Source organism: Triturus cristatus, chromosome 6, assembly GCF_964204655.1.
Source record: "Triturus cristatus chromosome 6, aTriCri1.1, whole genome shotgun sequence".
In the NCBI taxonomy this organism is placed as follows: Eukaryota; Metazoa; Chordata; class Amphibia; order Caudata; family Salamandridae; genus Triturus; species Triturus cristatus.
This window is the reverse complement of record NC_140589.1, coordinates 822,399,122-822,424,444: the sequence shown is the minus strand read 5'-3', so window position 1 is coordinate 822,424,444 and position 25,323 is coordinate 822,399,122. Positions and strand designations below refer to the sequence as shown.

Sequence of the window (25,323 nt, the reverse complement as noted above, 5' to 3'; positions counted from 1 at the left end):
GTGGTGTAACAAGTAAACAGGCCATTCAAAGGGTATGTTGCGGCCCGTACATGTATGTAGAGCCTCACTAATAGCCTGCCAATCGGTATGTAGCTTGTAACAGCTCCACAGCATGTGTACTAGTCCAACCCCAACTCCGTGCGATGAAAATACCTATTGATCTTCTCTGGTGTAAGGTATGCTCTGTGGACTATAAACAGTTGTATTTGTCGGAACCTCATGTTTCTGGGAATACGTGTTGGGCTCTTTATTATATTTTCCCACTCCCTGTCCTTCAGTTGCCGCTCCAGGTCTGCCTCTGATTTGCGGCAGATTGAGTCTAGACTTATCGCTGCGTATGTACGAAGGGATGCCGCAAACCATCGAATGAAGTGCCTGCCACGCCCCATAACGTAAAGGTACTGTATGGTAAGGTGTTGGCTCGTCTTCTCTTTCATGTCCCCCCATCTAGAGGCTAGTGTCGTGGTCAGTTAGCGGTGTCTGAGGAATTGCCCCAGTGGCTGCCCCCCTTCTTCAACCAGGGATTCAAATGGTATGAGCGTGCCATCCCGGTACAAGTCTCCCAGGGTCTGTATGCCAGCTTCGTGCCCTTCCGTGATTTCAAGAGGTGTAAGCACCCCAGGCCCGCTGGGGGAACCCTCTAGTGGTATGGCCGGTGCGTAGGGGACTAGCGCTCTAGTGAGGTACAGACAGCGACGGTAGCACTTATAAGCCACTGCCAGGAGGAGCGGGGTTGGCGTTTGGGCCCTAGAGGCTTGGTGAAAAAGTTTTGCAATATAGTCCAGAGAGAGGGGAGGGGTTGTGGTCGCAGTGTCTTCATGGCCTCTATCTACGAGCCAGCAGGCTATCCACTGCAATTGTGCAGCCAAATAGTAGTGTTCAAAACAAGGTGCAGCAAGACCCCCCTTATCAGTGGGCAAGTATAACTTTGCTAACGCTATCCTGTGTCGTGCATTGCCCCAAAGGAAGTCCCTGAGCAATTTAGTGAGTGTGGTAAAGAAGGCCGCCGGGACATATAGTGGCAGGTTAGCAAAGTATTACAGGAGACGAGGAAGAATCACTATCTTGGATAGTGCCACCCTGCCAGTAACTGTTAGTGGAAGCGTTTTCAGGAGGTGCACTTGTGACTTGATGGCTGTCACGGCTCGTCCCAGATTACCGTCGAAGAGGTCTGTCAGCTGACGATATATCTGGATTCCTAGATAGCGGAAAGTATCAGCTTTCCACTGCACCCTTGTACCCTCCAGATTATAGCCTGGGTCCTGGGTGTCCCCCCCCGAATGCGTAAAGGCAGGATTTGTTGGCGTTTACCCAGAGTCCTGAGAGAGCGGTGAAGTCACGCAATGTGTGCGTCAGTTGAACTGGTATATTTTCCACATCTCTCACGAAAACTAGGAGGTCGTCCACGTACAATGACACCTGGTGTGTCGCATCTCCTAGGGGTATTACATCTCCCAGCGTCGCTCGCAGAGCTGCTGCCAGGAGTTCGATTGCGAGCGCGAACAGGAGGGGCGATAGTGGGCATCCCTGCCTGGTGCCCCTGCGTATTGGTATGGCGTCAGAGATGTATGGCCCCAGCCGCACCCGAACTGTGGGATTTTTGTATAATAGGTCAACCATCTGGTGAAATCCCCACCCCAGCTCATATCGCAATAGCACTGCCGCGAAGTAGCTCCACTCCAAACAGTCAAAAGCTTTCTAGAGGTCTAACACAAGACATCCCACCCTGTGCCACTCCCTCACACTATCCGATGCCACCCTAAAAAACCTCCGCAAATTCAGCGATGTGCTACGCTTGGGCACAAATCCATTTTGGTAGTTGTGGACCAGTTCGGGGACCACCGGCGCCAGACGCTCCGCCAACACTTTAGCGAATATTTTATAGTCCACATTAAGAAGTGCCAGGGGTCTATATGATCCCAAGTTTTCGGGGTCCCTATCTGGTTTGAGCAGGGACACCACGTAGGCCTCGCGCATCGACGGGGACAGTGTGTGTTCTTCTAGGGCTGGGGAGTAAAGGGCATGTAGTCGCTGCTCCAGAGACTCCCGGTAGGCCTTGTAGTATTCAGCAGGTAGTCCATCCGGCCCTGGAGTTTTCCCAGATGCCATGGACCCAATCGCCTCCCCGATTTCCTCTAGAGTGAGGGGACCACTAAGCGCCCCTTGGTGGGCTTCTGAGGCTATGGGCAGCTAGATAGGTTCTAAAAATCTCTCCAGGTCGGGGCCGGAGCAGCGCCCCTTGGATTGGTACAGTTGTGTGTAATGATCTGACATCACTTTGTGTATCTCTTGCTGCGTGTATACCAGTGCCCCCTCTGGTGTGCGTATGGCTCCGATTGGGGTATGATTACTGTCTTGTTCAGCAGCCAGGCTAGCAGGCGGCCCGCTCTGTCCGCTTTAGAGTGTGTACGAGCCGTGTGGGCAGTATGGTTGTGGCATCTCATTCGTTCCATGAGTTCCGCATCCTAAGGTTCTCCAGATGGCCTGATTGTCTACCTCCGCCCTCGCCCTCTCGTTCGTACTGGAGTAATTGTGATTCTAGGCGAGTGAGCGATAAAGTCAGTTGTGTGCGTATGTTCCATGTGGCACCGAGACAGTGACCCCTGACAGCAATTTTGTGGGCATCCCATTCCACCAGTGTGGCACTCGCCGTCTCCTCGTTGAGCTCGAAATACTCAAGAACAGCCATCTCCAGGGATGCACGGAATTCTGGGTCTTCCAGTGCGGATGGCTGGAGTCGCCAAGTGGGTATGGGAAGGATTATGGTCAGAGTGCGTCCACCCTAGGTATTCCGCCACCTCAACTAGGGGGATTAGTGACTGGGAGCCCACTACCCTATCCAGACGCACGTGTAAGTCATGTACTGCAGAGTAATAGGAGTAGATACGGTAATTAAGATGTAGGACACGCCACAAGTCTAGTAACGCCCAATGTGATAGCCAGTCTGTGAGCGTCTGCGCATTTGACACAGCTGTCGTCGTCCGGAGGGGCGGGAAGGATCTGTCTGCGTGTACATCAAGCACCGAGTTGAAATCCCCGCCCAAGCAACCAGGGGAGCCCAACGTAAGGAGTCAGCATTGCGGACAACTGTGCTAGGAACGAGGGTTGGTCCGTGTTTGGAGCATATATTGAACCTAGCAATATCTGTTGGCCATTAAGTGTCCCCCTCACTAAGGTGTATCTGCCTTCAGGGTCTGTCACCGCGTCCACCCAAATGAACAGGGTGCCCGCTCTCACCCAGATTAATGTGCCCCTCGCGTGCGCCGAGTATGTCGTGCCATACACTTGTCCCCTCCAGCGCCTGCGCAATCTGTCCAGTTCCGGCTGTGTCATGTGTGTTTCCTGTAGTAGGGCAATTGCAACCGAGTGTCTCTGGAGGTGCGCGAATATGGAGTAGCGATACGCAGGTGTGTACATGCCACATATGTTCCATGTGATTATGTCAGCTAGTGTCATTTCTGATGAAGTTAATCGACAGGGGTGCCAAGGACGGGATGCGCCACAGGGCACAGAGGTCAGGGACATGTATGAGTGTGTCGGGATGCTGCAACAAAAACAACAACAGTAAATTAACTAAGAACATCATAACATCTGGAGCGGAAATTTCGCAATGTCCGTCCAAACCTCTGTAACAGATGAGTAGTACAAACTAGGTCAGTGTGCTGCCTATTGGGGTGCGCACACTAGTGACGTTGTGCTATGGCCATCCCCCTAGTTCCAGTATGTGTAGTGTGCCATCTATATAATCACCTGAGTTGTCTCGCGGGACCAGCAGTGTGTAGGCCTGGATGCCGAATCAGGTGTATATGTGTCCTCTGATGATATGCATATTGTGGCCAGTGGTGGGCATATTGTTACCATATCATCGCAGTGTGAGGTGTGTGTGGTGTTTAACCTAGTGGACCCACCCCCCCACTCAGCAGCAAGCAAGATCGTAGACATCAACAAACCGTGTTCTACTTGCGTGAGCTGCCTATGTCAGAGTTCATCTCATTGGTACTTCTTCATATAATGCCATCAGCAGTTTGTGGGGCTATTACTGTTAAGCCAAGATCCTCTGAAATTTCTGTTGATGGCGACGAGAAGCCACTGGCCACCAACGGAAACTCGCGTGTAGAAGTCTGATCGTTCTTTGGGATGTGGAGATCGAGGGTTGTAACTGCTTCCAGGGCGTCTTGTCTTTCCCTCCTTATTTTCTCCGGACTCGGTGCTGCAGTCCCCGAGTTGCGTTCCTCATAGGCCCCCGCCACCGTCGTTGTCTGGCTCTCCTGCCCGCTGAGTTGTCGCCATCTGAGCCCGAGGGCCTCATGCCCGTCCACAACCCCGACTCCTCCAGCCAGTCCCATGCCTCTTCAGGAGAGTGAAAGAAGCGGGTCCCTTCTTTCGTGACCACTCGCAGTCAGGCTGGGAACAGCAATGAATATGGTAGCTCTAGAGTTCTGAGCTGGCGCTTCACCGCTGTATAGTTGCTCCTGTGTCTCTGTACTAGAGCGGTGTAGTCTGGGAAGTGCATAACTTGGCTGCCGCTCACCTTTAGGCTGTCCATCTTGCGTGTTTCACAGAGTACCGCATCTCTGTCCCTGTAGTTGAGCAATTTGAAAATGAACGGTTGTGGTCTGGCTCCTGGTTGGGGCTCGTGTGCCGGCATGCGGTGGGCTCTCTCAACCGCAAACTGCATTGACAATGTTCCCTGGGGTAGGAGATCGCGCAGCCAACGCTCCGTGAATTGCTCTGGGTTTCTTCCTTCCTCGCCTTCCGGAAGGCCCACCACGCGGATGTTGTTGCGGCGGGAACGTCCCTCCACATCTTCTGCTCTGTCTTCCAGGTTGTGAACGCGGTCTATCAAGTCTTGCAGTGCAGCTGTATGACTTTGCGTTACAGGCTGGAGCTCCTTCAGTGTTTGGCCTTGTGTAGCGACTTTTTCGGCCATCTTGCGGTGGTCTGCTTGGGGTAAGGTGAAGTCAGAGATAACCTTATCTATCCGAATCTCCAGGGAGGTCCTGGTGTGTTCCAGCGCAGCGCCAATCCTTTCCACTGCTGCGAGTACTGAGTCCATTTTGGCCACCAGGGCTGTGGTCGTTGGTTCCATCACCCCTCCAGCACTCACGTTTATGGGGTCTAATCTGCCTGCACGCAGTGGTCCCTGCTATAGCTTGGCTCTCATTCGGCCCATTACCAGCTGCTGCGCCGTGGGTATTTGCGATTAGTTGTCAAAAAGGGCGATGAGTCGGTGGTGGTATCACTTTTAGGGAGTTCTGCTTCCGCGTGGGCTGCTCAGGAGACGCGATCAGGCGGGGGCTGTTTGTGGAGGCCTCGCCACCTTTCGCTATCTGTGGGCAAGGTTGCATGCGCCAACCCGCGGGGTCTGTGTATCGCCTCTACCTTGATTAGTTGCTGGTAGGATAGTACGCCTCGTCTTCCAGCGATGGCAACACGCCTGGTCACAGCAATGTATGTATGGCAGAGCATGGGGCAGTCGGACGTCACAGTTGCGTGGTGGCGCAGTCGATGCTGAGCTCTCCAAAGGTGGGTCCCCGCAAGCAGCAGTGTCCTACGTGCATGGGAGTGGGGGACTGCAGCATGTGCGCACATTCAGTGTCTCTACCATGTACCCTTTCAGTGGTTCAATGTTGGCTTGTCTTTCAGGCTCCAGCTGTTTTTTTTGGGGTCCCTGTGATTATCGCGGCTGCCTGCCAACACCAGCTTAGTTCCGTTCAAGCCTCCCTCAGCGAGCGCCGTTAATGTGTCTACCACCGCCTCCTCACCAGTGCGCAATATGTCGTCCCCTCCGGTGCTGTTTAGTCTAACTTCTTGTGCACAGCAGACCACTCCAGCACGGGGCCGCTCCAACCACCACCACGGGTCGTCGATGCCTCCACAGTGGCCCAGGCCCGCCTCGCAGGGACCCCGCAGGTCTGCCACACCGCAGCCAAACATACTCTGTAACAGCGGCGCTGTTCCAGGGGCTCCGACTCACCGGGATTTGTATCACCGAGACTGGTTGGCGTGTCCGGCGCGTGCCGCTGCGTCTCTTTCGTCCCAGGGGTCCTGCATGATCCCTGACCTCCACTCCTGCCGCTCACCTAGTCACAGGCGGTCTCTCCCAAGCGGCTTCTGTCTCCTCATGGCCCCCAGCTCATGGGCCCCTAGATAGCATCTCCGCAATGATTGCTGTCCCGGGAGGCAGGTGGGTGCAGTTTGAGGTGTTTAGTAGATACAGCAATGCCTCCGTTGCCAGGCCTCACTCCACCACCACTGTCGCCGCCCAGCATGGGCAAATGTACCTCACAATGGTTGAGCTTTTGTCCTCTATACCGCAGCAGTTGTAACTCCGGGGGTGGAGCGGCACGATTCTAGGGCCCCCGCTTGCAGCGACACTCCCGCTTCTCGGCCCCGCCTGCGCCTGGTCTGGGTGAGAGTCCTCTGCAGTCGCGGGAGCAGACGCTTAATCGCGGGCGGCCATCTTCCAACTTAGAATGCCCACGCGTGGCCTCACAGCAAACAGGGCTGTACGCTCGTCACCCACGCCGTCCCGGTTTCGGTGGGCCAAATGACTCGGTACCAGGCTCATCTGGTGCAGCAGATCTTCAGGCGCCTGGTCTCAGTCAGCATTAACATGAATGGCTCTCTTACAGGATAATTTTATCGGATTTAAGGGGAATGGTAGTCGGAGCATTATGGATTTGCGTCCACCATGTTGGCTGGCTAGCCACGCCCCCTCAGAAAGCAAGCATTAATAAAAGCAAAACTTTCCATAAACACCGGAAAAACTGTTTCTGATGTTTTTAATGGCACGAAAATGTATAACCACTGATAACCACAGTTATTTTAAGGTATTGAAATCACTTCAAAACACTGAAAAAACCCCACCAGAATTTACCAAAAATAGAAACTGAAACAGGAAAGCCTAAATATAGGTAAGCGGGCTAGTTGTTTTAGTAATCCAAGGGTATGGCTGCCTTCATAGAATGCAGGAGACTCCGGATATCATATTGCCGCAGCAGTGGCAGCTTCCCCCAGAGCAGAGACAACCAATCACTGGGCTGATACACCTGAAAACATGGCAGCAGAGCTCGGACTGAAATTCACCCGTACCAACCATGCCAAGAACCTCTGGATGTCATCAACAACAAACTTGACATGGCTGCCCAAGTATACCCCATCAACGCCTGATGTTCCGTACCCTTAATGGCTCTGAATTAGCCCCTGGAAAACTGTCACACATTCTGTTGTCACAAGCAAGCTCGACTATAGGAACACCCTCTACCGGGATTAACAAAAAACTCATCAGAAGGCTGCAGACCATTCAGAACTTGGCGGCCAGAATCACTCTCAACCTCCCACCCTGGACTCACATCACACCACATCTGAAGGAGCTCCACTACCTCCGATACAGGGCCAGACTGGCCGTAGCGGGCACCGGATATTTCCCCGGTGGGCCGCCAGGTTGGGGGCCGGTTTTGGGCCCCTGGGGGGCCACTTTTGTTACTGGGGGTCGGCAATATCGGCTCCCAGTAACAACATAGGCCGAAACCGGCCCTCACAAACAGCTCCGCTGCACCCCCCCCTCATCCCAGGGGGGCCGGCCAAGCAGTTTGCCAGGGCCGGTTTCCATTCCCAGTCCGGCCCCGCTCCGATACACAAACAAGCACAGTTCAAACTCCTCACCTACACTTTCTAGGAATTACATAACACTGGCCCAGCATACCTCAGCAGTATCATCTGCTGTCACAAACCTTCCAGACATCTTCGCTCATCCGGACTCCTACTTGCACGCGTCACACGCATATGGAAAACCAGAGCCTTCTTCTATTTCTCTCCTAAAGTGTGAAACAAGTTGTCGCTACACACAGTTCTGCATGAAGCTGGAGACCTGACTTTTTGAGTAGTCTGACTAAATTGGCTAGGCTAGGCTCACCCCTGCGCAGCGCCAGAATACGCTCCCAGATGATAATGCGCTCTCCAAATCTGTATAACATAATGTACTATACACAAAGCAGTCCCAGCTCCACGGTCTGAAACCCAGCAGTGCTGCATGGCCTACCACAGATATATCAGAGCAACTTAATGGAGACCCTCAGGAATAGTGATTCTCCAAATTATTATGCCAAGAGAATCTGAATTTGTTTAAATACCCGGGGGCTTACCTTATGCATTATTCCTTTAATGCAAACTTCACACAGCCGCTTTGAAATATTACATCACAATAAAAATTGTTCTACAACAGAATACAGCTAGATCATAATAGTCATGCACACTGTATAATCTGCCTCTTTGAAATGCGGACAAAATTTCTCCATCATGTATTACGAACAGTTCAAAACAATATGGCGCAACAGGAAACGCAAGAAGTCCTCAGAAAACAAAGAAGCTGCATTGCACAACCCAAGAAGGAAGGCAGTTCGTTCCGTCTTCCAGGTGATGGAAATACACAGGTCTGAACAACTAGGAATTATCTGAAATTAAATAGGAATATTACAACATCTTCTACAGACACAAGTGCAAGACACTCTAATGAAAAAAGCACGTAAACAATGCATATAATATAAATTGTTAACCTAGTAAAACATTACATTTCATTAACCTTCTTTAGATTTGTATTTTTTTTTTTTCATCCTTATCCAAAGCATTTATCCATCGCAGGGATGGGAGGGTGGTATAATGTTAGCCTCCGTGTCTTTAATGAAATTCAGATTCTCTTGGCATAATAGTTATGAGAATCACTATTTCATTACAAGACTGGAGGCTAACATTAAGCATGTTCATTCGCGGCCGGCATGACTCGCGGGCGTGGGGGAGTGGGTTGCACGGGGGGTTTTGGTTTAATTTTAATTATATTTTTAAAAAATAACTTACCTTAGCCACCCGATCCGGTCCCACATCGTCTCTGCTCCTTGCAGCCGCAGGAAGCAGGCAGCCTCCCTCCCCTCCCCTATGCCATTGTAGCGTTGTGATTAGCTGGGACGCCGACCACACAGGTGTCTATGGGGAGGCCGTTTTCTCCATGCAGGCTGCATGCAGCCTCCATGGAGATAATGGCAGAGGGGGCATGACTGATTTGGTTGGCCCCAGAGGGCCGACCAAACAGTCAGGTCCTGTGACATTGGGCTAGCCACTCCTCTCCTGCCCTGTTGCAGGACCGCCCACCCACCTGCCCCCAACCAAACCCAAAAGTCAGTTTACAGTAATGTTTTGCAAATGTAATAGAGTTTGAACAATTGGCGGTCCTAAGGATGTCCTTAGGTTTGCCACCCTTCCAGAAGGATTGACTAGACATAGCTCCACTCAGGGAGTGGGCTTGAAATCTTTTAACGTCAACACCTGCTAGCTGCATAGTTCCTTTAACCCGTCTTGCTATCGTTGCACAAGTCATTGCTTTAAAAGGCTTTACAAAAGAAATGAGAAGTTGATTAACACCATCTGAGCGATGTTCATTCATTCTGGAATCATATTCTTTCATACAATTCACCACACACAATCTCTTGCACAAGTAAAATTTGAAATAGAAAATTGAGTCAGACATTGATTTAGTTCTACTAATGATCTCAAACTTCACTCTAAAGGCATCATAAACTTAGTGTCTTGCCTCTAAAGCTTTCACATCTGACACATGTTGACACGGAAATCAGGCACAGTAAAGAGGCTAGCTTCATAGAAAGCATTGATTTACACAGAAATCTGTTACTGGGCCAAGAAGTGAATAAGTTTAGAACCTGAATCACATCCCAGAGAGTCTCATATGCAGGCTTAGGAGGTCTTCTTAATCTGATGCTTTTAAGGATTCTACACTCCATGACTTTCTTTCCAACACTTCTTCCATTTACCAAAGCATGACCAGCCAAAACTGCAGATCCATAGCAGTTAGGCGTTCTGTATCTAAGTCCCTCATCAAACTGTTCCACTAAAAAGTTAGCTATTTCAACTATCGGTGCCTCCAAGGGATTGAAGTCCCTCTCTAGACACCAACATACCCATTTTTCCATATTCCATTGTATCTACTGCGGTTACCTGGAGCCCAGGACTCCTCGAAGAGCTCTTCAGCTCTTCTCGAAAATTCTGACATCTCCTTAGATCTCCTGAAACCTTCAAGGCAAGAAGGTTCAAAGTACCTGTCAAGATCAGAGGGTGTTCGCCGCCATCCACGTCCCTTAAGAGTCCTTCCCTGTAGGTAGAAGAAAGGGTATGTCGCAGACATGCTCCAAAATCATTGGAAACCATGCCTGAGATGGCCAAAAGGGAGTTATCAAAACCAGACAGCTTACCTCCAGTCTGAATTTTTGAAGAACTCTCCGGATCATCACGAAAGGAGGGAAGGCATACGTCTGAATTCCATTCCAGGGTTGCAGAAAGGCTTTCACCGCCAGAGCACCAGGTCTGGCATCCAGCTGAAATATCTCTTCAGCTGGAAGGTGAGTCTGCTTGCAAACAAATCCAATCTCAGTGGACCCCATAGGTGAATTTGCCAGAAAATAATTTGAAGAAAAACTGGCTCTCTTTGGCTATGGGAATGGTGAAATAGGCATCTTTGAGGTCCAGTTTCACCAACCAGTCTCTTTCCAATAATTTATCCCCTAAGAGATGGATACCTTCTCTCTTGAAGTGTCTGTATAATAGAAACCTGTTTGGATCTCTAAGATTTATTACCGGTCTCCAACCTTTGTCTTTCTTTTCCACCAGAAAGAGAGTACTTACAAAAACCTTCTGATCCAGTGGGACATCTACAATAGCGCCTTTTTTAACATGGAAGACCCCTCTTCCTCCACCACTTTCTGTTGGCCTAGAGATGTGGTAGTAGTAAGAAGTCTATTTTGAACCCCTGGACAGTTTCCAAGACCCAAGGGTCCCGAGTAATTGATTCCCAAGCCTGAGAAAAGAACCTGAGGCGACCCCCTACTTTTTACTGGGAAGACGAGAAAGGATGGCTGATTGTACTCACTGTGAAAATTGCTTGCACTTTGTCCACAGCACTGGAAGCTTCTTGTTCGAGTACCTCGTCCATGCTGAGGGTAGAAGGATGGTGACGCTCCTAGTTGGAAGCCCCTACCGGAGCCTCTTTGTCTGAAATAGGACCTACATGAAGCTGAAGAGCTGGCTTTTCGCATAGTCTTGCTAAATTGGCTTGGCTAGACACCACTGTGCAGCGCCTGGATGCACTCCCAGATGACAGGGTGCTCTAGAAATCTGCATAACGTACTGCACACAAAGCCTTCCTAGCTCCATGGTCTGAATCCCAGCTGTGCTGCACAGCCTACCACAGATATATCAAAGTGTGTAAATAGAGACCCTCAGAAATTGTCAGACACAGGAGTGAAAGGAGAACAAGTAATGCTGGCAATAGCAAAGAAGCACAGCAGTCCTTCAACATTTCAGGGGGCATTCCAGAGATGGCCTCCATCACATGCAGCCCCATGAACCCCTCTATGAGGCTCAGCAGAAATTACCAGCCGACCACAGAAAGCCTTCACTGTGAGGTTGTTGGGTGCTGGCAGTCAGGTGACAGGAAGGTGGGTGGTCAGGGACTGGGGGCACAGAAATTCCTGTAAGGTTTCCAACCCGCCATCTTCCACATTTTCAGTGAAACAAATTTACTATCAGATGCACAAAAGGTGTCCTTGTACCTTCTATATATAGAAAAGAGAGATAAGTGGCCGATCTTTGGGGCTTTCTTTTCCAATAATTTGAAGTCTCAAAGCCCAGTACACAAGCTTGGCAATAAGACCTTAATTCAAGCATGTTCAAAATGATGCCTGAGAAATCTTCAGTAGTGAGTCTTCAAACATGCTGTGCTATGCCTCGTAAGGATTTTTTGAGATAAATATGGGTGTCTCCTGAATATCTATTTCTTCTGTGGGCCGAAGGACAGTTCCACAAACGTAAATGAAAAATAAATACACTCATAGAACAACCATTTTGAGTTTACACCATACACTCAGTGGATTTTGTTTTCAACCTAGGAACCTTATTCATGTAGTTAGGGTTCCTGATTTATTTTTATATTTGAATTTTTTTAACATAAAAATTAAGTGGCTTATTTACGAGCTCCTTGCGCCACCGGTACGCTATTCTCCATCTTAAATGTGACGCACTGGTAGCACAAGGGGCTTGCGAACAACCCCTTAAAGTGTAAAATGCTTATTTAGCTACAGAAAGACTCCGGGACTGGGCCTCCCGTTGTTCGCAAGGGATCCAGATACGCTGAATACCCTTAAGCAGTGGACTTTTAAAAGCCACAGCTATCTGGATTGTGGTTATCCGAGAGCCACAGCTTATGCAGTGGTAAAGTCTCTGCTAGAGTTATACGTTAGAGGGGAAGTCTTCTGTTTTGTCTGTATTGCTTTCGTTGCCATAGACTTCTGGGATCCTAACTACCAGAAAGCCACAGCCACAGCTTATTCAATGGTTTCACTGCCTGGAGGAGATGTAATCAGGCAGCTTAAGCTTCTGTCAGGGCAATTTGAATCTTTTTGGCATGCTTATCTGGGGCCTAGAACCTTGTTCACCAGTTTGTAATGCAAATCACAGGTGTTCAGAAGGGAATAACCATATTGTACATCGTGCGAATGCTCTAGAGAAATAAAAACCCTAAAATGAAGCTGCAAAGAATATTTCGTTTTCAGGCAGCATTGACACATTGTTCAGTTCCTCTTCGGTTTTCTGTATATAATCTTGCAGCTCTACTACCTTGATAAAACTCCTTGCACAGCTTCATGTTCTGGGTCAGAGCAAAATGGCAAGTTCAAATTAGTCCACTGAAATGCTCTACAGCAGACAACAGCTTCCTCTGTGCTCTGCCCCCTCTGCATCCTGTAGCCATAGAGAACAACTTCACAAGGGCTTGGATACAAAATGTCCAATTGGAACAGGTCCACTGGTGTTCTTCCAGCCAGACATCAGTAGCTTCTGTTTCTAGACTTTCTGCAGTCTTCAGCCACAGGGGGAAAGTTCCACTCGGGCTCATAAAGGCAGAAGCAACCATATTGCACCCTATTGCTATAACCCATCCAAGTGCATCATAGAGGCTTTCATACAGTGCACCTCATTTTAAGGGTGCTAGCTTGCTTTAAGAAAATGTATCTTTTTGCCATTCATCTTCACTTTGTTGCTCTGTACGTCTTCTATATTTTAACTTTACAGTGAAAGCAGGCTACCAAACAAGCCACTGCCATAGGTGCCCTTTCCAGATATACAACCTTTTTTATTACCAAATCATCCTAACACTCACACTGATGAGCCAACTGCCTGTATGCATGCTCCTTCACAGTTCCACACAGTGCGGACATGAGGAAGTAAAGATAAATGCATTTCTCTCTGGGACAGGGTTCTCCAAAGCCAGTCCTGGAGGGCCGAATCCATAACAGATTTTTAGAATATCCCCATTTAGATACATGTAGTTATCTTAAAAATCTGCTATGGATCCAGCCCTCCGGGGCCGACTTAGGAGAACCCTGTTGTGGGATGACACATTTTGTACATCTTGTAGGAAGTTAGGGATGCCACCTGCTACTTCTAAGGAATGAAGACACAATAACAAAAAAAAAACAGAGGCAAATTCACGAGAGCTACCATGTGTGGCACTTGGGATGCAATGGACCTCAGGGGTTCTTTTACAATTCAAAAAAGGAGCTTCATTTGAAGTGAAATGGGCTGAAATGACAGGGCCAGTGGTGTAGTTTGGGAATAGGTGAGAGCTTCACCCAGCTGCGATGCTGCCAATCATCTTTACATTTTGTGTGCAAAATAATATTAGATAGTTTTTTTGCCACAAAGTATATTTCCAGAAAAGTCACATTGCTGAAAGTCTGAGAATGGGAAGCCGTGGAATTTTAATAGTATTGGCTACAATTGGTTAGACCTTATCACTAATTGAAAACCGGTTAACCTATTTAAACGCCATGCAGGCCAACTCCAACCGAAGAATCCGCCTGTAATTAAAGAAAAGAGAAGAAAGACATCCCTGCCTGTCCCTGCACTGAAGAATTCCTACGTTTCTGCATGGGGGGAGAGAAAATTGGACCCCAGCTCCATCTTGGACTCCTTCTCCATATTTCTCCAGGGCTTGTTGTGCCAGTCTCTTGCTAACCCACAGGACCTGCAACTGAGGTCTATGATGTAATTTATTTGATATGCTCTCTCATTGTAGAGTGCATTTGAAATTGTCCCTGTGGTGCAGTGAAGTGTGTTGGTTTTCAGCACCAAGGGAACAGTTCAATGTGTTGGATTAGTGACCATAGAATGTAGCAAAGTGTTGTGGGCAAGTCTCCTAAATGTTTTGTGGTGGTTTGTACTACTGGGGAGCAGAGCAACGTGGTTGGCTTGTGCCCCTAGGATTCTGTTTGGTGTGGGGGTGAGTGACCCTAGGATGCCTTTAAGTATGGTGTACTAGTGGTCCGATGGTGCAGTGTAGTTTAAGGGGCAAGGGTCCAAATAATGCAGTGTTCTTTGGCTGGATGTCTTTAGGATGCAGTGTGGTGAGTTAGTGTTACTGGGATTCATTAAAATGCGGTGTGGTCCCAGGTCCTCTGATAGTTTTATTGATCTTTCTTCCCTCGATGTCCCCCTCTCAGAAAAAGAAATACTCAATGCCATTACTCTTCTCCCCAAAGATAAAACACCTGGCCCAGATGGTTCGTTTTTATTTGTACTTTAAGGATATCCTTTTACCACATTTACTTTCTTTGATTACCGATTTTCTTGCCCAAGGGGAATCCAAAGGTTCCTTCACACAGGCAATGTTATGTTTGATCCCTAAAAAAGATAAAGATCCCCCCCTTTGTAAAAATTATCGACCTATTTCTTTAATTAACACTGACTGTAAAATGTATGCTAAAATTCTGGCCTCTCGAATTAATAAAATCATTCCCAACCTTACTAACATTTATCAATCTGGGTTTGTCAAAGGCAGGTCCATAACTGACAATTCGAGAACTTTCCTCAACATCATTAACCTTGCCTCAAAGATGAACTCCCCAGTTGCCGCTATTACATTGGACGCTGAGAAAGCATTCAATAGAGTCTGCTGGGATTTTATGTTTGGTGCATTGAGGTGGCATGGCTTTAGCCCTTCCATTATTCGATATATTCAATTATTATACTCTGCTCCCTCTACTTCTATATGGGTTAATGGTTCTCAATCTCATTATTTCTCCCTGCAGAGAGGCACCAGACAAGGTTGTCCTCTCTCCCCTCTTCTTTTTATTCTTGCGTTAGAACCCTTTTTAGAAAAAATTCGGCGTTCACCATCATATACTGGCTTCACATTTCAGCACATTGATATTAAGTTTACTGCTTACGCAGACGACATTTTACTTTATATCTCTAATCCGTCCACTTCTTTACCTTCACTCTTTTCATTGTCGCAAGAATACTCTCTGGTTTCTGGTTATAAACTTAATATAGACAAGTCTGAGGTTCTTCCCTTCAACAAATTTTGCCTTCCTCACATGTTTCAAGACTCTGGCTTTGAGTGGAACTCTGGTAATATTAAATGCCTAGGTATTCTCTACGCTAACACTATTAGAGAAACCATCAAACTTAACCAGAAAGATATTGATAAAAAGCTCTCTTCCCTTATAGACAATTGGTCTCCCCTTTTCTTATCCTGGTGGGGAAGGCTAGCCACTATCAAAATGATGCTTCTTCCCATTGTCAATTTTTATCTTTCTATGCTTCCAATTTCCCTTTCACTCTATTTTTTTAAAACAATAATTTGTATCTTTACCTCATTCTTATGGAATAAACGCAAAGCTAGGATCTCTATTTCCCGTCTTCAACAACCCAAAGATTCAGGTGGAGTCAATTTTCCCAACCTCACTCTCTTTCATTCTGCCTTTACTTTAAAACAAATTTGGCCTTTTCTATCTGATTCATCTGATCCTCCTCTAACAGCCTGGAGCTCAATAGAACTTGCGCAACTTTCACCTTTCTCCTTCAATACGGCTACTCGCTTATCTCAGCCTCCGCAGCGTTTTCTTACCCCTAACTTTAAGCATTCTAGAGCGCTTGCCCTCTCAGTGTTTCGCTCCTCCCTTTCGCAGTCAGAGTTTCTCTCCTCAACTCCAATTTGGTATAATAAATCCTTACAGATAAATAACAGAGCACTTTCTTGGAAGGAATGGATTGATAAAGGTATTATTACTTTTAATAATTTACTTGCTAATAACTCCTTACAAGATTACTCTGACATTCGTTACTCCTTTCATGTTTCCAACGCATATTCCTCTCAATATCCCTTGCTTAAAAATTCCTTAGCCTTTATTATCTCTCAAGTTGCCTCTCTGCCCACTACTGACACAACTCCTTCCCCACCACTGCCAGATTTCTCTATTCCTCTCAAACCTGCGGCTATCTATAAACTACTTTCCTGCCCCTTTGTTGAGAGAACCAAATCTAAACTTGAACTCTCCTGGGAAAAGGATCTAGCTCAAGAGTTTCCCCTTCAGGTTTGGAATTCCTTATGGTCTAAGGTACACACTGTTTCCCGCTCTGCTAGTACTACACAGACTTTGTACTTTTTTTACAATAGACTTTTTTTTACCCCGTCAGACTTGCATAATTTCAAATTGTCTGATTCCAAAAAATGTTGGTCTTGTTCTCATACCAATAGTGATTTTTTTCATATGTTCTTTCACTGCCCGTTAGTTAAATCTCTTTGGTCTCGTATTTGGTTAAAATTAAATGAAATATTAGCTACTGACCACTCCTTTGAGATTGTCCATATTTTTCTGGGTGGTGCCTCACCTATATGGAATGTTCATTGTAATGCATGCAAATTTATAGATTTATATATAACCATTTCTTTACAGATAAATACTACCAATTGGAAAGACACTTCAAAGATTTCATATAACGCCTGGTGGAATTTATTGTGTCACCATCATAGGCTTGATCGTGCTTTTGCCATCACTGTACCTCTTTTGATCAAAAAAGATTTGTTATGATTGCCTTTAACCAATTTTCTCTCTCAAATTGTCCCTTGATAATCTTGTTTTTGTACCCTTTATTACTTATAGTCGTTCTTTAGTTTGTCTTATATATATAGTTACTTGCTTATGTTATTTAGAGGATATTTTACTCTGTATATTGAATACTTTTTCCCCCTCCCTTCCTTACCCTCTCTTTCCTTGTCTTCCTTTTGCCTCCCCTTGCATATTAAACATAATACCTTTCAAAAAAAGTTTTTTCCCTAAGTATATCCCCTATTTCCGTTATGGCATTCTTTAAATCTTGTAAGAATTCAATTGTTTTTATTGTTTTATCTCATTGCCTAATGATTCTATTTTGTATTGATGTTTTACTTGGTTTATTATATTCAATAAAGCTTTCTAAACTAAAAAGAAAAAAATGCGGTGTGGTAGCCTCCACACTATATACTATATACTGTTGAGTGATAGTTCGTCCACGATGCAATACAGTGTGTTGATTAGCATCACCAATAGGCAGTGTAATGGATTCATGTTCCCAGGATGACGCACAGTGGTGTTCCTGGTGTGCACTGTAGAGTGGTGAGGTAGTGTCTGAATGATGGCATTTAGTAAAGAGTATTAGAGTCCCTAGGATTCAGTGCAAAGTAGTTGGTTAGTGTTACGATGGTGATGCATTAGGGTCACCGAGATACAGTGATTTGTGTTCCATCAGTGTCACAAAAATTCAGGTCAGTGTGATGGTTATTGTCATTACGCTTCAGCAGAGTGTATTGGTCTAGTATCCATAAAATGCAGTGAAGTGTATTTGGTTAAATTCTCCAGGATGCAATGATCTGTAGAGGGTTAGTGACCCTAGATTGTTAATGCACCTAGCATGTGGTGCCGCGTGGTGGAGTAGAGTACAATGTGGGGGTCTGGTGTTCTTAGGATGCAATGCACTATGATGTGATTGTGCCACAGGGGTGCAGTGCAACTTCATGAGTTAGTATCCGTAGGATGCAATGTTGTGCATGTTTCCCTAGGATGCAAATATGTGGATTAGTGTCCCTAGGATGCACCATGATAGTGTAGCGGCCGTAGGATGTAGAGCAGGGTGGTAGGTTAGTGTCCTTAACATGAAGTGTTGTGTGTTGAGTTAATGTTACAAGATTACATTTAGTCATGTTATTGACCAAAGTGTCCAGAGGATAGATTATTGCCTGTAGGAGGTAGTTCTATGTGTAATGGACCAGTGTCACTAATTTGCAGTGAACTGTAGTGGGTTACAGTCCATAGGATGCGACGTGGCAGGCTAGAGGCATAGGATAGATTTCTGCATGCCATGTTAGAGTCCCTAGTGTGCAGTTGGTGACAACAGCGCATAGTTCAGGGTAACAGGTTTATGTAACTTTGACAATGTAGAAAGTAGTGAATAATGTTCCTATTATACAGTACACCCTTGCAATTGCAGCACATTAAGGTGGGTTACTTCCCCAGGGAATCAACACAATGGCTTATTGCCCTTACACTGCAATTTGGGGTTTTGTTGTCCCTATCATAGAGTGTTGTGTGGCAGTCTTGGATGCAGTGCGGTAGGTTAGTGTTCCAAGAATGCAGAGCTAGGTAGTGGAACCGTGTCAAGGGGCGAGGTACCTTCCCTAGGATGCAATGCAGTGTGATGGGTTGGAGTAACTGGAACACACTGTGGTGATTTGTAGTCTCATTTACAGTATGAAGGGAACTGAAAATTCTCCAATTTAGTAGCACACCCTAAATATGGAGTATTTTCGATTGACTAAACAGAGTTAAGGGGAGGAAAAACCTGCTGCCCTTAGAGGGTGGAGAGGTTCTCTAGTGAGAGGATGGAGGGATATGTCCTCCCTTAGAAATATTGTAAGACAATAAGTATCCCTTCTAGAGCGCTGCGGCTCCTCGGAAGCTACAGTACGACCAGTGGTATGTCGGGTGATAACACACCCGCTATTTTAGGGGTGGAAAGGGAAAATAACCCTTTTCTTTAAATACCCTCACTCATTTCTTTAAATAACCATCACTCACTCTACTAGTGGCATATTAGAGTGGGTGAGGGTTATTAAAAGAAAAGGGTTATTTTCCCTTTCCACCCCTAAAATAGCGGGTGTGTTATCACGCGGCATACCACTGGTCCTACTGTATCTTCCTAGGAGCCGTCGCGCTCCAGAAGGGATACGTATTGTCTTACAGTATTTTCGACTGACTACAATTTACTCCACAGTTCTAGCCCTGTGGTAGAAGGAATTCAGCTAGTGAGTATTGCTTCATATTTTGAGTTCACCCCTAGACTATATTGTTGTGTGCTCTTTCCCCTGACATGCATTGTAATGGGGTGGGCTAAGGTACAGTGTGTTGGGCTACTGGTTGTAGAATGCAGTGCAGCTTGCCGGGATGGTTCCACAGGGATGCAGTCCAATGCCATGGGTTGGTATCCCTAGAATGCAGAATGGTGGAGCTGAATCCCTTAGATGCAGAGCAGTATGGTAGATGCGTGTCCCTAACAAGCAGTGTGGTGGGTTACTGCTGCAAATGTGCACTGTCAGCCTCCCTTGGGAGCGTGTTGTCCAAATTCTGCAGCACACTGGATTAGTGTCCCTGAGGTGCAGTGGATTGTATAAAGGATGAGAGTCACTACGTGCATTATGATGGGTTAGTGTCCCTATCATGAAGTTTGGTCTTTTTAGAGTTGGGAGAATGCTTTGAGATGTGACGTGTTACTGTCTGTAGGTTTCAAGGCAATATGATAGATAGTAGCCACTAGGACTGAATGCAATGTCTGTAATGGGTGCCTGATCTTACTACGCAGTACAGAATTGGTAGGGCATGGTGCTACTAGCATACAGTGCAGTGTGGTGGTTTGGGGTACACCTTACAATACAATGCTTTATGTGGTTTTGCACTTCTAGAATGTAGTGCAGCTTGAAGGGTTAGTAACCCTTGTGAGCAGTGTAATAGGTTAGAATTCTTAGTTTTCAATCATGAAGGTTACTGTTCCCAGAATGCTTTGCCGTGTGATGGGGTAGTGTTGACAGGGTTTAGTACAGTGTAATGTGCCCATGTCCCTCGGAAACATAATTGCGCTTTATTGTTTTTAGAATGGAATGGGATAGGTTAATATCCCTAGGACGAAATGTGGTGGGTGGAGTCTTTATAATTCAGGGCACTACGGTAATTTCAGCTCAGGCTGTCTGGTGAGCTGGCTTCCTAAATTCCTATTTCATGTCCACGATTCAAAATATCTATCGAGGTATAAAGGGCCTCAAATCCAAACTCTTGCTTTATAAAGAAACAAAGAAACCAGCATGGGACAGAAATTAAACAAACAGAAAAAAACATTTCAAATTGAGAAACTCGCCTCATTATTACTCACCACCTGTAATAACGTGTGACAATGATATCTGATAAATTGTAAGTAACAAAGAAGAGCATTTAGCACTTAAACCCTCGGATTAAGCCAATTCTAGGACAACAGTTTCAACTGAGTGATCAGATCCCTGTACCCTGGATTGCTGTGCTTGCAGTGTTGCAGGCAGCTGGACAGTGTGGCATGTTAGTGTCCCTATGGTGCAATGTAGTGATTTGTTGACCCTGCGATGCAGTGTGAGATTAGAGGAGCTGCATATAGACTACAGTACACCAACTGATCTGATAGGGTGGATTCTTATCCTAATGCACTGTGTGGCGACCTCGTATAATATAAGAGGTTAATGTCACAATGATACAGTTGAACATGTTGGGTTATTATTGTTAGGATTCGGTGCTAGATAATGGTGCAGTATCCTTAGGCTAGAGTGTGGTAGGATGGGATAGTCTACCTTAAATGCCTTGGTGTCCCTTGGATGCTGTGAATGATGACCAGTCAGCTTCCCATGGGCAAAGTGTGTAGTTTTATTGCCCTCAATCTCGGGGGGCTTTGGGAAGTGGCTAGAATGGATTGTAGTAGTTTTACAGTGTAGTCTGGCGAGTTAGTGCTCCTGGAGGCACTTCAGTGTGGTGGATTAGTGTCCCTAAGGTGTAATGGAGTATGGTAGGTTAGTATCCTGAGAGCGCCTTACGGTACAGTGTGGTTGGTTAGTACCTCTAGACAGCACTGCGGTGGGTTAGTTCCACTGTGGTTCCTTAATTCCTTTAGAATGCATTGAAGTGATCTGGATTAGTGTCCCTTTGGGCATTTTGGCAGACTAGGATCACTAGGATGCAGTGCTGTGTGGTAGGCTTTCTCTGAGGTGCAGTGTGGTGAGTTAGTGTTCATAGGATGCAGCATAGAATGGTGGGTACGTGTCGCTAGATACACTGCATTATGACAGGTTAGTGCCTCTAAGAAGGAGTACAGTGAGACAGTAGATTTATGAGCGTCACCTTGATGCAGGAAAATGTATTGCATTAGTGCCACTAAGATTTAACAGAGAATGTTGGGTCAATGAGTCTAGGACTCAGTTTAACGTGATGGGGCAGTGTAATGGATTCATTTAAGGGGTAATTTAAGGTCTGGGGTGTCTCATTTACATTTTTGTGCAGGGCTAGTGGGCTTTTCCCCCAGCTGGCACCCGCCATCATAGAAGGAGTTGCTTTGGGAAACCAATAGTGACAACAGCTCACTCATGGCATGTCTGACCTACCACCAATTTTATTTTTACCCGAAGAACGATACCTGCGGCGGAGGTGTTTCTTCAGAAAAAAAATCTCATGCCTCTGGTGTTGGAGGATTTTCTTCTCAAGTCAAGAAAGAACGGTTCCCAGGGGTTCACTTAAGCAGGATTTTAAAAAAACATGCTAACAAGCAATGCAACCATGCCTTTCAAAAACCTTGAATAGTTTGTGCACTTGATATATACGTGGGGGATGAGGAATACAGGGTCACTCAATTTGTTGTGGGAATTTTCTCCCAGCACCTAAATGCAGTTGAGCATTTTCCTAAAATCCCGGAATACTGAGTTGGGGCAACCACTCTAAACAGGTAGGACCATCTGACAAAGAGTACATTGGTAGGTGACCCAGTAACATTGTTTTCCACTGATGGAGTCAGCTGCGGTTTCATTGTCGGGAAACTCTCTATCCTCTGACCTGTAAAGTAGACAGGTTATGTGGCAGGTAAGTGTTAGGGTCACCATCAAATTCTTGGCTGGTGGTGTCTTACTTCCCACTTGTGAACGTTGCCCCTAGAGTCCCTAGGATGCATTGTGGTGCAGGTGTGCAATTATAATAATGTGGTGATTCAGTGTGCTGAGAATGAGGCATAGTGGACTAGTGTCCATGGGATCCAATGTGGTGGTGTTGAGACCCTAAGAAGCAAAGTACTTTGGTGGGAGAGTGTCCCCTTGATGCAGTAGTTTGTAATGTTTTCTGTAGTAGGTTAGTCTGCCTAGGATACAGTAAATCATGACGCATATGCATACCTATAACCCTATCAGGTGCGGTGGCTTAGTGTACGTAGGGTCCAGAAGCCTTATATCCCCATTTTAGAGTACAGTGTGTTAGTTTGGGTTCCCCCTGCATTCAGTGCAATTATGTTTGTGGGTTATGGAGAACACTAAACACATATGTCTCTTGCAGACATTTGAATATGTGTTTGCAGAGAGCTCCACCTGTTTTACATACATTGCACTGACAGAGTGCGTTAAGGCTGTATTTAGCCAGACGTAAAAGAAGAAATAGAAAAATATTTCCCATAGTGCCAAATATAACACATGTAGCTCATTTCATAATAAACAGATTTAGACATGACTAAGGCAGCTCTTCATCTAAGCATGCATTACTCCAACATGTGCACTCTGAAGAATCATCCATGCATTTTATGCATGGCTTAGATGTGGTTGTACTTTCAACGTGTGTGTATACTCCTGATACGGATTATTTTGTCCTATTTATCACATGAAAGCATGATCAATAATACCCAGTGTCTAATTTCACTGGAGAATGATTGAATTGGAAGTCCACAACACATGATAACACAATGGCTGTTAAATGGTGCATTTTCTGTCAAATGCATGTGGTAAGTTTCCAAAGTAATAACTTAAATTGGCTCAATTGACCTTAAAATACTCTTTTGTAGGACAACTTTACAGAAGGATATAAGTGTAATCCCTTGAATACCAATCATAACGCGACTTCCCCCATTAGTATGACGCTCACCGGGTGATACTCCATCAAATGAATTACCATTGTTGTGCTATAGCATGTCAGTAATAGTCCTTCAGTCAGAAAATTCGCTAGTCGGATTGACATTGTGGTGCAAACTATGTGCTGCTGCTTTTCACTGGATTATACTTGCCACATATACAAGAGGCAGGCCATTAACTACCTATGTATTGCTTGAATCAATTAAAGGTGATTTTAGTGTATGTTAGTTTTCGCAGAGCAGTACGGTTCTAATGTAGAAGTGTAAAAAGGAGAATTTAGAGCTTGATATCATCACCAGAAAGATTTTATTAGATGAAGGAAGGGATCGCCGAGGCGTTTAGCTGATAATCAAATTTTAAAGATAAGTGGAGGGAAACCAGTGAGAAATTTACAGATGAAGGCAAGGTTTTCAAATTTGTTCCAATGTGGATTGGAGGCTAGTGGAGTTGGAGGAGCAGTACACGATGGGATCAAACGTCCATAGCCCAAAAGCCGAGATCATTGCAGAAGTTTGAAATTGCATAATAAATCTGGCTAATTGATCGCATGTCATATATGCCATGTTCTTCCTTCCTGCAGAAATCGTGGATGGCAATGTGAAAATGACCCTTGGAATGATCTGGACAATTATCCTCCGATTTGCAATTCAGGATATATCAGTTGAAGGTAGGATCATTTAGTTCTGGCTTTCTGCTATGCCATGTCAACCTTGCTGTACTACTCAAATGAAAACGAATAGGCTGCAACAACGCACTAAGGACCAGATGTATGAAACCATTTTGAGGTTATGGGCCATGTGGTTTGCAAAATCACATGGTTTTTCACCACAAAATAGTGTTTGGCCGCATACTAAGGCCCTTTTCTTTTTAGGAACCATGACCGGTGGCAGAAGGGGCAGGAGTGACAGACAGTTGCCCAGAGGAGCACTGCCTTCTCCCCACAGTGTCCTCCCAAGCAGGAAACCTTTTTTTAAGCAGTACCTGTTTGTGTTTGGGAATGTTAGAGGTCGCCATTCCCTGCACAGGCTGCTATCCCTGCATTGACAGCCAATTACAAGGGCTCACAAATAGACACCTGCCTAATTAACGTTCATTAGGTATGTTGTTCTGTGCTGACCCCCTGCGAAAAGGTGCTTTGTTATGCAACCAGTATGCACTTACAATTTGCCACCTGCCTGTTGGTACATGTGTCCCATATTTTTATTTTAATTGTTTTTGTTCTTTTCTATGTGCAATTCATCATGCCGAAGGAGAGATTACACCCACTGACTTCTTAGATTTTCATTATGTAGAACAAAATAATTGTGGTGGTCAATAATTTAGTAATGATAGTTACTAATATTAGTAATTGTTATTAATAATACTTATACCATCATTTATCCAAGAAAATCATCCTAGGGAGCCATTCTCAGTTGAGAGTCTTCATGAGAGATGCACTCCACAAAAGTGTTGAAGACCTCCTTCCCTGGCCTGCTGGTGGAGTCACACAGGGAGCCCGCTTGGGCCAAAAAACAATTGCAATGAATTCACAGAGGATTTGCAGCATACTAAAGAATAAAGCGGTGTCTCCCGCGCTTGTTTTTTTTAGTCCTCTGGGTGGGCCAGGTCCCGGGGGGGGGGGATTGTTTATATTTTTACAGGGGAGGGGGCAAACATGACCACCCTCCCCTGGCCGATTTCGCCCCTGGGGCACCCAGCCTTATTAAAAGTGGGTAGGTGGCCCGCAGCACCCCTCTCCAGAACTATTGTGGCCCTGGAGACTCCTTCACACTGGGACCAGCCACAATAACAAAAGGGAGGGGGGCTGCAAGGGCAGGGATTCCTGTGTTTGCACTAGTTTGGTGGAAGCAATTTTAAAGCTCCCGCCAAGCGAGAGCAAACACGAAGTCCGCTCCCAGCTGGCGGGAGGTTTAAAAATGCTCCCGCCAGCTGGGAGCAGACTTCAGATCTGTTTTCCTGCCCGTAGTAATGCGGGCATGGAAACAGATTTGAATATTGCTCCTGACCACAGGGAGCAACATTTTTAGCTGCTCCCTGTGGGTGGGAACAGTGCCAGCTTCTACTGGATGTGGGGGAGCCAGCTGGGGCCGCAGGGGCCTTGGGTCCCCCCGTGGCCCCAACTATATATATATATATATATATATATATATATATATATATATATATATATATATACACACACACACACACACACAGAGACACACACACATATATATACATATAGATAAATATATATACATACATGTACATATATATATATACATCATCAA

At 46.0% G+C, this 25,323-nt stretch overlaps 1 protein-coding gene across 1 annotated transcript in view; it reads left to right on the top strand.

The window, feature by feature from the left end:
* ACTN2 (actinin alpha 2) overlaps window positions 1-25,323 on the top strand; it is a 266,246-nt gene that overhangs the window by 100,183 nt on the left and 140,740 nt on the right. Inside the window, exon 4 of the mRNA XM_085611425.1 lies at window positions 23,634-23,720. Coding sequence (XP_085467551.1) covers window positions 23,634-23,720 — 87 coding nt within the window. The remainder of the gene's footprint in view (window positions 1-23,633; window positions 23,721-25,323) is intronic.